This window comes from Punica granatum, chromosome 6 (genome assembly GCF_007655135.1).
Source record: "Punica granatum isolate Tunisia-2019 chromosome 6, ASM765513v2, whole genome shotgun sequence".
NCBI lineage: Eukaryota > Viridiplantae > Streptophyta > Magnoliopsida > Myrtales > Lythraceae > Punica > Punica granatum.
The window spans coordinates 24439080-24453080 of record NC_045132.1 but is presented as its reverse complement, the minus strand read 5'-3'; the positions used below and the strand labels follow the sequence as shown (position 1 = coordinate 24453080).

Here is a 14001-nt window from a genome sequence, read left to right as displayed (position 1 = left end):
GGTTTGGCCAATAAACTGCACTGGGCTCATGTACGCCCGGCGCACTAGAAGTTAATGTGCAGACCCTGCATCTTCCTTCAAGCAAAAGCGAAAATGACAGAATGAATTAAGAAAAGAAAAATGGGAGTTGTTTTTGACGCTCCAACTAGAGAGTGTCAACAAGAAGAAGCTCAGTGGGTGGAAGCTGAAGAATCTTCACGATTTCGCCGGAAGTCTCGCCGGATCCTTGTCTCATCCCCTTCTCGACGGGCCCTCACCCACTGTGAGTAATACCCATCTCCCAATCTCTGCTGCTGAGCTCCGTTTAGTCTCTTGTTGCCTGTCGGGGCTTTTCTTGAACGAACAAGAACGGAGCAGATCCCACCCCCATGAAAGATTCGAACCCGGAAGGAGTACAGCCCATAGGGCAGAATCTGATTAAGGTCATCAGCAATGTCTGCTTCTCGGGGTTCGTGTTCCTGGTCTTGATTTTCACCGCCATCGCCGTCACCTACCAGCCCCCAGATCCGTGGCTCGATTCCGCTCCTGCCCTCGCCAAGCTCTTCACCCAAAACGGCAATGCCACCTTCAAAAACGACAACTCGATTCTCCGGACCGGCGAGGACTTGGCGAGCTCGGCAGGCCCCCCTGTTCTCCCCCCTAAGGCTGCTGCTGCAGCTGCAGCTGCCCCGGCCATCACCGAGGCTGTGATCGAGAAGGCCGAGGAGAAAATCGAAAACTCGACCGTTAAATCAGGTCCTGCTGCCCCGGCCTGTGATGGGCTGGCGGGAAAGGCGATTAATTGCTCGGACCCGCGGGTGCTGATTGCAATCGAAAGGTTCAATCTTCGAGCTTTTAAGTCAATTGTGTTTCTTGATTACCAGACACCAGTTAATGGGTCGAAACCCAATGAGTGCGATGTTATGTGGAGGTTTAGGAACAAGAGGGAGAGGTCTTGGAGGAAGTATAGGGATTACAGGAGGTTTAAGATCCGTGTCAAAGAGGATTGCAACTATAAGGTGGTCCACCCCGGAGGCTGGCATTCGGGTGTTAATGCCCGTCGGGCTTGGATCGGCAGTCGACCTAATGCCGCAAAGAAGGGGGGAAATAATAGAAAAGTTTCACCTCCTGTTAGCAAGGATGATCAGATCAATGATACGATCCCAACTTTGGGATCTGATTCGAGTTTTAGGAAGGGCAAGTACTTGTACTATTCTCGGGGAGGGGACTACTGTAAGGGTATGAACCATTATATGTGGAGTTTCTTATGCGGGCTTGGGGAGGCTATGTTCTTGAACCGGACGTTCGTGATGGACTTGAACATTTGCTTGGCTGCGACTTATAACCCAAGCAATAAGGACGAGGAGGGGAAAGACTTCCGGTTTTATTTCGATTTCGAGCACTTGAAGGAGGTTGCTTCGATCGTGGAGGAGGGCGAGTTCTTGAGAGACTGGAAGAAGTGGGACCGGACTCACAAGAAGAAGATCCCTCTGAGGAAGGTCCCGTCCTACAAGACTACTTCGATGCAGCTCAAGAAGGACAAGAGCACAATCATATGGAGGCAATTTGATGGCCCCGAGCCCAACAACTACTGGTACCGAGTCTGCGAGGGCCAAGCTGGGAATTTTATCAAAAGGCCATGGCGGGCTCTGTGGAAGTCCAAGAGGCTGATGAACATAGTGTCTGAAATAAGCGGGAGAATGGACTGGGACTTCGATGCAGTCCATGTGGTTCGGGGAGAGAAGGCTCGGAACAAGGAGCTGTGGCCCCACCTGGACTCCGATACCTCCCCTGATGCAATTCTTGAGAAACTCAAAGGGGCAATTCAGCCTTGGAGGAATCTGTACATCGCCACCAATGAGCCCTTCTACAATTACTTCGACAAGCTGAGGTCTCAGTATAAGGTTCACTTGCTCAACGATTATAAGGAATTGTGGGGGAACACGAGCGATTGGTACAATGAGACGACAGCTCTAAATAATGGACGGCCTGTGGAATTTGATGGGTATATGAGAGTCGCTGTGGACACGGAGGTTCTCTATAGGGCAAAGACGAGGGTGGAGACATTCTATAACTTGACAAGAGATTGCAAGGATGGCATCAATACCTGCTAAGTAATTATTGGTTGGAGATAGAGATAGAGATACCTCTGCTGATTCTTTGATAACCGATGGGAAAAGTTTTTGTGTCTCTTCTTGTTTATGCCTGTAGTCTAAGGATTCGGATTCTTGGGGAGATATCGTTTAGTATATGCCTGTTCTTTTGTTGCATTGATTGATGATCAGCGATATGTGGGATGTGGGAATTCGATGTGTATCATATGTTCAAATTATTGCATGTTGGTGTATCTTCTGAGTCTCTGATAACAGAAGTCTTTCATATATATATATATATATATATATTTGGGACTCTATTCTGAACTAGGAACTGGATGCAAAGCTTCCTTCCAAACTTCTCTAGTTCCTCTTGCAAACAGGCCGGTGCCCTCCAGCACCCAGGTCGAATCCGACCTAGCTGCTTTTTGTCTGAGCTAGGTAATGACACCCACTATATGTTCGAGGTGAGTTGCTCGAGCCAAGGTTAGGTGACTGAAGTCGGCTTTTGCTTTAGATCGAACCAAGTCGAATCTGCTTGGCTCATGTTTACCTTGGTTAAGTATAACCTGGGTTGAACCATACAAGCCAAACTCAGCCTAGTCTGTCGCCGGCCAATTGTGCTTGACCTAGGCTTGAGTTAAAAAGATCAGATCCATTCCTCTGAGTCCAAGTTGTGTCAGGCAAGGTTGAGCCGTGAACTTAGGAGGTCAAGGCCTGGCCACGGCAAGGATGGTCTGTCCAAGGAGTAAATGTAAATATTTATCAATATTTCTAATGGTGGTACATCGACCAAGCATGCATCGATTTCATCATTCCATGTGAATACTAGTGCATTCTTACGGTGATGGACCGACAACTCTTAGATATGAATATTTAATATTATAACTGTTAGGTAACTATGAACTGTGTTCAATGAGATCGTTAGATATCATTCAATAGTTTATAGCTATTTTTAGATGTTCTCAACTTATTGATTGAGAGTAGAATTTATCCCCTACGTCGGTTTGCCTCTCATATTTTCCCACCTTTACATGAGCAAGGACATTAGATTAGACAGTCTACTACATTTCATTTCACAGAGCAAAATACAACATGATACAGGCCCAAGCCTGCAATCACTTCAGCTCACTTCAACCCCATTCATCTGCAGAGAGGGACTTGAGGGCTGGCTTTTATGTGGGCCCTTATTCCCTTTAGTCCATCCTTCTTATTATTCTTATTAAATAATCAATTAATCTTTGTTCTTTATTAAAAATTAATAAAGATAGGGGAAAGAAAAAGGAATAATGGGTTTTTGCACAGAATCTGAATTAACGGTGAGGATCACCGGCGGGAATGGTAGTTTGGAGCCATATGCAGTTGAACATCTGCGAGGCAATTAATGGTTAACTTAGTCAAACGTTGACCGTGAGTTGAAAATTGGCCGATGAAAATTTGATTGGTTGGTCGCTCTCTCTGCCATTTACGAATTGTACATGATTCTTCTGTTCCCAACTCTTCCAAAGATCAACGGCTATTCTTTTATCTTTTTTTTTATGTGAAATTATAATTCGCAACACTCGCCCTCACATGTAACATGTAGTCTATTTTTACATACATATTATTACATGTCCTTAAATATTCATCCTCGACAATTGACCTTGACGTCGAGCCCATCTTCCGTACTCGGGTAAAAGGGTAGTTGCCATGAGACGCTCTTTTCTAGCTGGTCTTGGGCATACTAGGCTTCCCATGGTGCGGATGCATACGTACATGGGCGGGCATGCACGTAATCTGAGCTTTGATAGCACATTGAAATTTAATATTGAAAATCCATTAAGCTTATACGGGTTTGGACCTGTTTTCACTTAAAAACTCAAGCTGATAAATTGTGATATCAAAATCTCATATAAACTAAATGATTGTTCTTTATCTTTTTCATATCACGTGAGATTATAATTCCCAACTGTAATAATAGTAATAAAATAAAATAAAATTGAATTTTTATTTCCTTCGTGAACATAATGCATAACACCTCCTGTAGCCGGAGATGCTATCGTGTACATGACAGTGTATATAAAGCATATATATCGTGCCAGTTCGGTGTAGAGGGCCGTTTGTGATGAATATCGATGGCTGGTCCGAGAAATCGACGTATATATATAGAAATAGAATGGGGGATTGTTAATTTATAGTGCTCCATGGGGAGGATATGTGCAACACCGGATGGGCCAGAGTTCAAGCCGAGGCTAATCATTAAGCCGGTGATTACCTCGGATTAGATTCTCGGAAATCTCATACGAAGCCATGTATCATTGGATGACGAGTGGTTCTTTCATTAGCAAATGATGAATCTTTCGGGATTAACGATGATGATAATTTGTTTTAATGTTTTTATTAGAGACCATGCATGGATTATACTATCTTATCTAGATATAGATTTTTGCGTAGCAATAATGAATTGGATATTAGAGAGTAACAGCACGGAAGCTTCCTTTGATCTCTAAGAAATTTGGAATCATGAAGAAAAGTAAAACACACGAAGAGGTTCCCCAGAGTAAACCCGCATACTACGCTAAATTTCTCCCTCCGAAATCTTAAATAGTCCAAAAGCTATAAATTTATAATTCGATTCATATTTCTTTCCAATTTTTGTAATGCTTCCTATTATTTCATCTTTTTTTTTATTATCCTTTTCTAAATTCATACGCTTCCCTCCTAGATATGAAAAAAATAGAAAAAAAAGAAAAGAAATGGAAAAACTCGAACATCAATACCCAACAGCGATTTGTTTATTCCTAGCTAATTCATATCTATCCTTCCGTGTCCATGTATAAAAACTAACTTAAAAAAAAGTTGTTGGTATGTATATAAAGCATATAAAAATTACCTTAAATAAAAGATGTTGGTATATATATATATAAAGCAATCTGCAATCTTCAATTGGTGTCAGAGACATATATTATTAGCAAAATTTCCATTTTATGACAAAATCCGGTTTTCTTTTTCTTTTTTAATGAATATTTTATTACAAAATCTTAGTTCCCTCGTAAACTGGCAGGACTGGACAGACAACTATTGAATATGTTGTTTTGGCTTTTACATGTTTCGTTTAGCAATTAGTTTCAGTTAGTTTTTTTTTTTAATCGTCAAACTTTGATAATTCATATCCTAGCTCATTCAACTCAATCATTTCACTCAATTCGACTCTAACTAAACCCGGTTAACGAACTTCGTAAAGTGCCATGATTCCCATATGTAGAATAGCATCTCTACAAACGATATGCTCCCGCGATCCACAAGTCTTACTCACACGAGGAAGCTGATTCCCGAGTAGAACTTTCGTTCATCCAAAAAACCTAAGGCGGTGCAATGCAACTGCTGCGAACGCGTCCTTCACCAACCGAACAACTTCTCGGCGATCGAAGGAGCCCGAGGACCCGTGCCATTAATTAAATTGGCCTGCAAAAAGGAAAGTTTGTTCTGTCTAACAAATTCTGACCCATCGGGTTAGAACGTTCGGTCGGTCCCCAAGTGTACGTTAGATTTTGTTGATGGCAACTTGGCAAAAGGCATAGGTATTCTCCTAGCCGGTAATTCCCCGGAATCTACCGGTCAATCCCACTGTCAACTATCAGTCCGAATCCCTATTGGCGACTCTGCCGTCAGCCTGTCCCCCCATCCTCAGACTGACACGTGTCCTTCCCTCTTCAGCATTCCCAGGTTGCAAGCCCACAGCCACCGTGGGTCATATATAAAGAACCCACCCCGTCTCGTGGCCTCCGTTTTCAAGATCTTCGGCCCCTTTCGCCCTCCTCCTCCCTTCTTCTCCTCCTCCCTTTCTCATTCGTCCAACGTAACATCCTCGCACAGCGATGCATTCTGACATGGAAAAGCCGGGGGCCGTCTTCCCGCTTACACCTGACGTTTCTTCTAGCTCTGGGTGGACGTTAACCCGTGAGTGTTCCTCCTGTTCTTAATGCTATGTATATTCCTGGTTCTGGTTTACGCGTTGAATGCATCAATCCGCGTCTTAGGATGTGTAGAATGCTCGATTCTTGGCCCTTTTGCCTGTCGAGTTTCCTTCCGTGATATATAATATATGCATGCCTTATGGACAATCCCAAAGGCAACGAAGTTATTGTGAATGTGTTTTAAGTAGAAAAAAATTTCAGCATATACAAGATGATCTTTTGTTGGGGATGGCTGTCAAAAAATACTAAGTTAGTTGTCACAATGTGACAGAGAGCTAATTAGTAACTAATTATTTTGTACCAAAAATATCCCACTTTCAGCTCCTTTTTATGAATAATAACGTAATGTACTGTTCAAAGAATATTATATTTTCTTTCTTATAACCGAAAACAATATCATCCCTTTATTAAATTTGCCCTCTAAGGTAGATTTCGACGAAAATAAAACTATCTTTAGGTTTTTCTATTCGGTATATTAATTATAGTTGAGCTTTTTATCTGTATGTAGGCCATTCCCTAGAACTCGTTCAGAAAATAAAACATTTGTATGCGTGTGGATAATATACTAATTATTTATTCTTCATTAATTATCATGTATGTATATATATATATGACTTGTTGGGAGTTGCATGAATGTGATCTTACAACCATTCTCTATTCGTACTATGAAATTATTGAGAACTAATTATATAATACTAGGGGGTACATATAGGTTTCAAGAGTTGTCTTTAAACAATATATAGAGTTATCAACAAGCCAGTTATAACGTAAGGCCGATTTCTTATCAGATATCCATTAGGAATTCGATCATTAACTGGTACAATTCCGGTGCACATGATGTACTTTTTCCTGTTGTTATGTGATTTTGATCTTCGCACGTATTCGTGAGATATATTATGATGCATGGTAATGCACTTAATGAATGTAATATACATACAGCTCCCAAGGGTTAGTGCAAGTGGTTAGGATGTGCGTACATGCTTTTTGAATAGTTTACAAGGTCGTAGATTTGAATTCCTCCTTGTGCACGTAACCCTTGGTGAGGCCACCCTCACATGTACTTGCATATGGACTTACCTAGATTTATAAGCTTATGAGGTGTTCATGGGTCCGGAAAGAATAAACACCTCGTTATAAAAAAAAAAAGGCAATATATATATATATGTCGAGTAGCCTTTAATGATAGTGTGTGCAATCTTAGTATATATATGGATTCATATGTTCTTCTTTGACCGTACATTAATGTTCTTATTTACTAATTTCAAAATCTTTCGAATGTATAGTCGTAGATAAAGTAGAAGGAAAATGAAAGGCAAAGGGCGTCGGACCACTGTAGGACCGACGACCCTCACGAGGGAAGGGGGAAAAAAAAAAGTCAACCATCTACCAATCACAAGTACAAGGATTTGGACTGGTAGTTAACTTGATAAGTTGGATGGTCAGATACATGAGTTTTTGAGAACATTAGGTCAAGTTTCAAACTTGAAATTGTCTCCAACCCACTACATTTTATCTTCCCAATTAGAAGACTCCATTGTTGATTTGATTAAAAAAATAATAATCAAGAAAATATTATGCAAATGATCTTTACATTAAGGGTGTAATTCATTGCTTGAAAGTGATCATTCTCGAAATTGTATATTTTTTCAACAGCGATTGACTTTAAAAAGAAACGATCACTTGAAGTGACCATTCAAATTTATATTAATCCTTGGCTGTCGGTGGGTCAACCACTGCTCGAGCTGGGTGTGTGCCTAATGGCATGACCCATATGAAACATCCTACTAACAGCTTGTTTGGATATGCAAGTTATGAAGGATTATGGAGGGGTAATAGAAGGTCAAGGAGGGGAAGGTTTTGAGGGGTTACGAAGGGATTCTGAAACTCTTATTTGGATAAAGTTCATTAAGGGGTTTGGAGGAATTTGATTGGATTCTTTTTGTTATTATGGACTTGTTTTGGTGTCGACATGTCAAATTATAATTTTTTAATAAATAAATACACAAAAGCCTCCTAAAAGGCTAAAACTGCCGATTTGGAGGATTTGGAATTATGGCATTTAGAGAGGTTTGAAGGTGTTTCAATTCAAGTCCCTCCAAAACCTTTATAAAATTTTTCCAAATAACCTTATCGGGGGGTTTTACAACACCTCTAAATCCCTACCCGTCCGAAAATTTCCAAACCCCTCAATCCAAATATAGCGTAAAAGTCTAGGTGTCCCTGATCTCGGGTTGTGGGCCACAAACAATCTCGGGTTGTGGACCGTAAAGCATGAATAAATATGGCGAGTTAACGGCTGCTGGAGCTCAGCTCGAGCCAGAGGGGGGAAGAGAGAGAGAGAGAGAGAGAGAGAGAGAGAGAGGGCCAAGTGAATGGACCTGTTTGGGCCCCAAATGGATTCTTTCTTCAAGGTTCTTGGAGTTGGGCTGAATTGGGCCCTTGGCCCAACCCATAGCCTCAGTTGCTAGGCCGGCTATTATATTTTTCCTCTTACGATTCTGCTAGAAAACATGAAATATTTTTCGTCAATAACTTTCGGATGCCAATTAGTTAACTCAACATTCTTGTCGCGTTGTTTCCGTATTTAAGTTCGTTAAGGTTCCCGAAGTCATTTGGGATGTCTCAAATCCCTCCTTGAACAATATCATGTCATATATCAAATATGGTCTCACTATGCTATGAGTGTGTGGATATATATGATCAGTGTGTCTTTGTCCTCCTTCCTATCCATGCTTAGAGTGTCTGAATGGTTTGACACTTTACTCAGGGCTACAAGATCATGCCACTCGAGCACGTTCAGGTATCCATCGAACAAAACTGAGCCAAAATTTCAGATCTCACGAGGATGGAGCTTCTCGGAGAAAGCCCGATTCGCTAGGACTGTGCATATTGGACTGCGCATATTGGACTTCGCATATGCTGCTTATTAGAGGCAAGTACCTTAACATATCTTGAGAGTTAGGGACCACGATATTCACTGCATACCTACCCACATCTGTTTGCAGAACCAGCACAATGGCATACTCATTAAAGATTTCAATTTTGTATATCTGAGCTGTACGATCAATTCATTGAGGCGGGCCATCACTAGCATTGAATGCATTAACAAGTTGTGGTGAATAGAGATTTCTGATATATATGAATACTCACATATATATACGGACATTTAATTAGGTGTGTTCATATGGGTCACATACTAGTATATTTCACGTGCTAGATTCAATGACTTTATTTAAATCCCCTGTTCGGAACACCGATCGATCCCAAAAGTAGAAAAAAATACAAAGGTGCGAGTCTATTTATAGTGGAACCGACATTTGTGTTTTTATCAAGATTCTGGGTTAGGGAACTATTAATTATATAATAGATTGGTGCTCATAACTAAACCCTAGCTAGGGTTGAAGAAGATTCCCCTCAGGATACATAACTTAACTCATCAATAAGAAGGTTATTATCTTTTCCATATGTTGTCTCAACAAAAATTTTGAATGTCAATCTATGAAATAAAACTGAGGGAATTCAGGATGGTTATATATGTACTGGAGAAATGGATATATATCGACTTCGTATATAGCTGTTATTACTCATTTTACACCTGAAGTTTTTCCTGCATTAAGATCAAATGAGACCTTAGATCATGAGATAATTTGTTCAAATTAATAGTGCACACAAAACACAAGCTGATGAAAGTGCGTAAACAAATCATAAACATGTTTTTCAGTATATAGACATTTTCTTTGTCTTTTTCGGTTATAAAGGAGACTAAGGCCTAATACAATAAAAGAAAAATTCTAAATAACTAATAAAGGAGCACGGATAGTCTCGCTAAGTATCTAACATGCAACCTTTACGTGTACATACACATTTTTGGATCAATATATGCTGTGAATGCTTCTAAGGACATCATTTCAACTGAACAGTTAGCTCTCGTAGGTTGAATGAATCCTCCATTGACATATTGATTGCTAGCTTGTACGTACGGGCTGATCGACTCTTCCAAACATTGTCAGACACATCCTATATGTACTCGAAATTCCCAAAGCAAGAAATGTGCATAAGTAGGCATTACGCATTTCATGTGATCCACCATTTGTGGTCTCATTTCTTTGCCAGTACATATAACTATGATGATTCATTTTTGGCTGTGATATTGTGCAAGATTGCAGTAAGCTGATAGACATATACATACATTTATAGATACCTGCGTGGCACATTGTGAATCAAAAGTCCATACATTATATATATCTCTGTGATATCGTGCAAGATTGCATTTTTTGATATTGTGCAAGATTGCAGTAAGCTGATGGACATATACATACATATATAGATACCTGCGTGGCACATTGTGAATCAATAGTTCATACAGTATATACGTGTGATAGTAAAACCAATATGTTGAAGCAATCACGATTTGATGCATGCATGTATATACTGATTTGAAAGTAGAAGCAGGAAATGCTATTCTGATCTTATAATTTGAAGTCCAATTTGAGATTTTCCTTGGGACTTTTAGGAACTTGCATGGAACAATATCGATTCTTACATTTATGGAAATCAAAGATGACATTGCGCACTTATCCACAAAAAAACATGACATTGCATAGATGATCAAATGTGCTAGGAACAGGAATGACCACGTAATATAAGTAGGCATGCCGTGCATGTTCCACCATTAATTTTATGTTCTCTTGTTGATAATATAATTATCTCCGATATATGATTATTAGTTCTCGCATGAGCTTTTTGCTGTGGTATTGCTTGAGCATTTGAATCAGAACTTCATACATCATGTGATAGTAAAATCAATATGTTGGAGCAATAACGCGCATGTGTAGGAAAGAACAATTTTTGAATTAGTCTGACGCAAGTATACTGATAAGTGTTGTTATAGTAATGTTAATCGAGATCCAAATTAAGATTTCCTCTTGACACTTTTAGGAACTTCAGTAGAACAAATTGATCAATTCATACATTTTAGAGAAGCAGGAGATCACCGAGATGATGGAATTTGCAAGAGATGTAAACGAACACGACAGTAATAATTTACAGTAATCAATACATAAGAATTCTTCAAGTTTTTTTGGCTTTTTTTTTGTACAATATTAAGATACAAATGATATACCATTACACCAGCAGATCATCTGCGAGATTAAAAGGCAGAAGCTGATCATCCAGAAGTGGAAATTACATTACATTCATCATAGCTAGACACATATAATAATTGCAATAACAGAATACTGCCACAAACCCTAGAACAATATTGGCATGCACCATATCCCGTTTCGATCACGAGCTGCGTCGCTGAAAATGCTATTCGATGTGACCATTACCATAATTATCTACTCTCTTTGGGGCTTCACTATTATTCTGGCTAAATGTCGAGGACATGATTGCAGATTCCCAGCCAAGCCCGAGAGCTGATATAGGATTTGAGATCATCAGGGTATCGGATGAAGAAGAAGCCACGTGGAATGGAGGCTGCTGATGCAGCTGACTGTGGTGGCTAGCAGTGAAGGCCTCCTCGTTGATCAGAGAGTTGAGGAAAGACGAGAACACATCGTCGGTGCAGTAATTGTTGATGTCTTCTTCAGCTTCATGACTTGCCAGCACATGGCTGCCGATCCTCATCATAGTGTTGCTCATCCCGTCGGTGTACTTGGGGAGTAAGTTGTTGATGGGGAAGCTGTTTTCGAACTCGGTGGTAGGGTTGGGGTCTGGCAAAAGCTCCTTGTCGATTTCTTCAATTCCTGAGGACGCGGAGTTAGGGTTCGAGGTGGGGGACGGGGATGGGATGCTGTGATTGATCAATGGCTTCTTCGATGAGGAAACTTCTTTTGCAGTCGAGTTTGCATCCGGGGACTCGTTGTTGCTGTTGTCGGTGCGTTGGTCCTGGTTGAGGGGCTTGTGGGTGCGGGGATCAATCCCCTGGCTGATCAACTTCTTGCTGAGGTGAGTGTTCCAGTAGTTCTTTATCTCATTGTCGGTTCGCCCAGGGATCCTCCCCGCAATCAGAGACCACCTGCAAGACAAGCACATGATGTAGATGACAATGATTAGCTCGGGGATTGCATCCGGTTAAACGTAATTGATCGGTACTGAGGATCGATGAGCTGTGTAATGCGAAACCCTAAGTCGGGGGAGTGAATCAGTTGGGACTGAAAGTCGAAAGCTCCGATTTCGTAACGGCATGTCGGATTATCCAATTGATTGGGGTGAGATTTGAGCTGATTTTTGGTGCTGTCTGCTGAGTCTATATGGAGATAGAAAGAAACCCTAGAGGGTGAGTGGAGCGAGCGGAGCCCTAGGGGAATGGATCGAGGAGTACGTGATGATTCGATTGATGGATTACCGGTTGCCGAGGAGGCGGTGGAGGCGGAGGATGAGGTCCTCCTCGTCGGGGGCGATCTGGCCGCGCTTGACTGAGGGGCGGAGGTAGTTCATCCAGCGGAGGCGGCAGCTCTTGCCGCAGCGGAGAAGGCCGGCGCGCTTGGGGAGGGTCCGCCACCGGCCCTCCCCTTCCCTCTTTATGTAGCTGGACAGCAGCTCGTCCTCCTCGGGAGTCCATGGCCCCCTCTTCAGCCCCACCTTGCTGCAGCACGGCGTAGTCTTCCCACCACCACCCCCTGCCCCCGCAGCCGCCGCCGAGCTCGGGCTCCTCATCGCAAAAATCAGCTCCGATGCAAGCACACAGGTATGTCTTCACCCAGTCCTCCCTCGAAATCCTCGTCTTCCTTAAAATCCTCGTCTGGGAGCTCTGATCTGGTTGATGATAATGGTGGTTTGATTCACACTCTCTCTCTTTCTCTCTCTTCCGTGCCTCTCTCTCTCCTCTCTGCTTGATGTTAGGCTGTGTCTGTACGAACTTGAATGAGATTCGCTTTTCTTTTTTCCAATTTTTATTTATTTATTTAATTTATTTTTTCCTCTTTTCTTGTACAGAGAGAGAGAGAGAGAGAGAGAGAGAGAGAGGGGGAGGGAGACAGTGGTAGAGATGATGATGAGTCATGGAAGGGATGAAGCATAAAGTTGGAGAAATGTCATCCAAACTGCTGTCTGGGAGAGTGGGGATCACGCGCCAGCTCCGGGCCTTTCTGACCCAATGGGCCTCGCCTTTGTCTTCTATGGATAATGGCTATTCCGAAATTGGATCATATTATGAATCTTTCCCGGGTTGTTGAGTTGCCGGTAAGTTTTTCTGTTACAAACGAGACTCATGGCTCTAGTATAGTGGCCGGTAAGTTGTTCGGTAGTTCTTTGCCAAGCAATTATAGCATTTGAGATCTTCGCAATTTACCCCGATCATGACAAATGTTACATGTCAGAAACTGAGTGTAAAAGATTCATGTATCTTCTATCAATTAGTTATGATAAAAATAAGACTTTCCAACGAATATAATAACTAAGATGCTATTTGATTCAGGCGTTTTGGAATTGCGATCTTCTCGTGCTTTTGGAATCATGGAAGAGCTTCCATCATGGAGCTTCCGAGACGACTTTGAGATGTATTAGATCACCCCAAAGACGCCTTCAGCATCCCGGGTTCGCGGACCGACCATAGAGTCCTGTTCAATAAGCAAAACGCATTAGCTGTCAGCTCTTAGGTCGAGCAGTAAGGGTCGAAAAAAGGCAATCACTCATTCTTAAAATCAGCATTCTTAAGACTAAGGAGTCCAGCAGAAAAGGAGGGGAATTCTCTATTCATGATTCTCCTGTAGTTGGATCCTCGAAACTACCAAAATCCTCAATTATGATGAGATTTCAACTCAATACCCTTTAAGGTTTTGAGAAAAGTTAGTGTGTTTGGATTGATAGTTGAGTTGAGTTGAGTTTTGATTTTAATTGGTTTGTAATGATTGTATTGTTGAATTATGAGAAAAAATGTGAAAAAGTAATAAATAATTGAGAGAAAATAATGATTAAGTAATGATTGTATTGTTGAATTGTGAAAAAGTAATGAATAGTTGAGAAAATTT

The 14001-nt window shown here is 41.3% G+C and overlaps 2 protein-coding genes and 1 long non-coding RNA gene across 4 annotated transcripts; 2 read left to right on the top strand and 1 right to left on the bottom strand.

The window, feature by feature from the left end:
* Positions 1–105: 105 nt before the first annotated feature.
* LOC116211302 lies at positions 106–2342 on the top strand. The gene has a single exon (XM_031545620.1). It carries the CDS (start codon positions 369–371, stop codon positions 2091–2093), a length of 1725 nt encoding a protein of 574 aa, XP_031401480.1. The 5' UTR covers positions 106–368; the 3' UTR covers positions 2094–2342.
* Positions 2343–5837: 3495 nt separating this feature from the next.
* On the top strand, positions 5838–13867 carry LOC116210715. Its single transcript, XR_004157550.1, has 4 exons — positions 5838–6011; positions 11425–12719; positions 12968–13213; positions 13449–13867. It is a non-coding gene; the product is annotated as an uncharacterized LOC116210715 (long non-coding RNA).
* Positions 11057–13098, bottom strand: LOC116210714 (transcription repressor MYB5-like). Of its 2 annotated transcripts, XM_031544725.1 has the most exons (3): positions 12966–13098; positions 12378–12719; positions 11065–12047 (listed from the first exon to the last, which is right to left on the bottom strand). In XM_031544725.1, exons 2-3 carry the CDS (start codon positions 12686–12688, stop codon positions 11339–11341), a joined length of 1020 nt encoding a protein of 339 aa, XP_031400585.1. In that variant the 5' UTR covers positions 12689–12719; positions 12966–13098; the 3' UTR covers positions 11065–11338. The 2 variants fall into 2 exon arrangements, with proteins under 2 accessions (XP_031400584.1, XP_031400585.1); XM_031544724.1 differs by lacking the exon at positions 12966–13098 and having other exon boundaries at positions 11057–12047; positions 12378–12945.
* Positions 13868–14001: the final 134 nt, after the last annotated feature.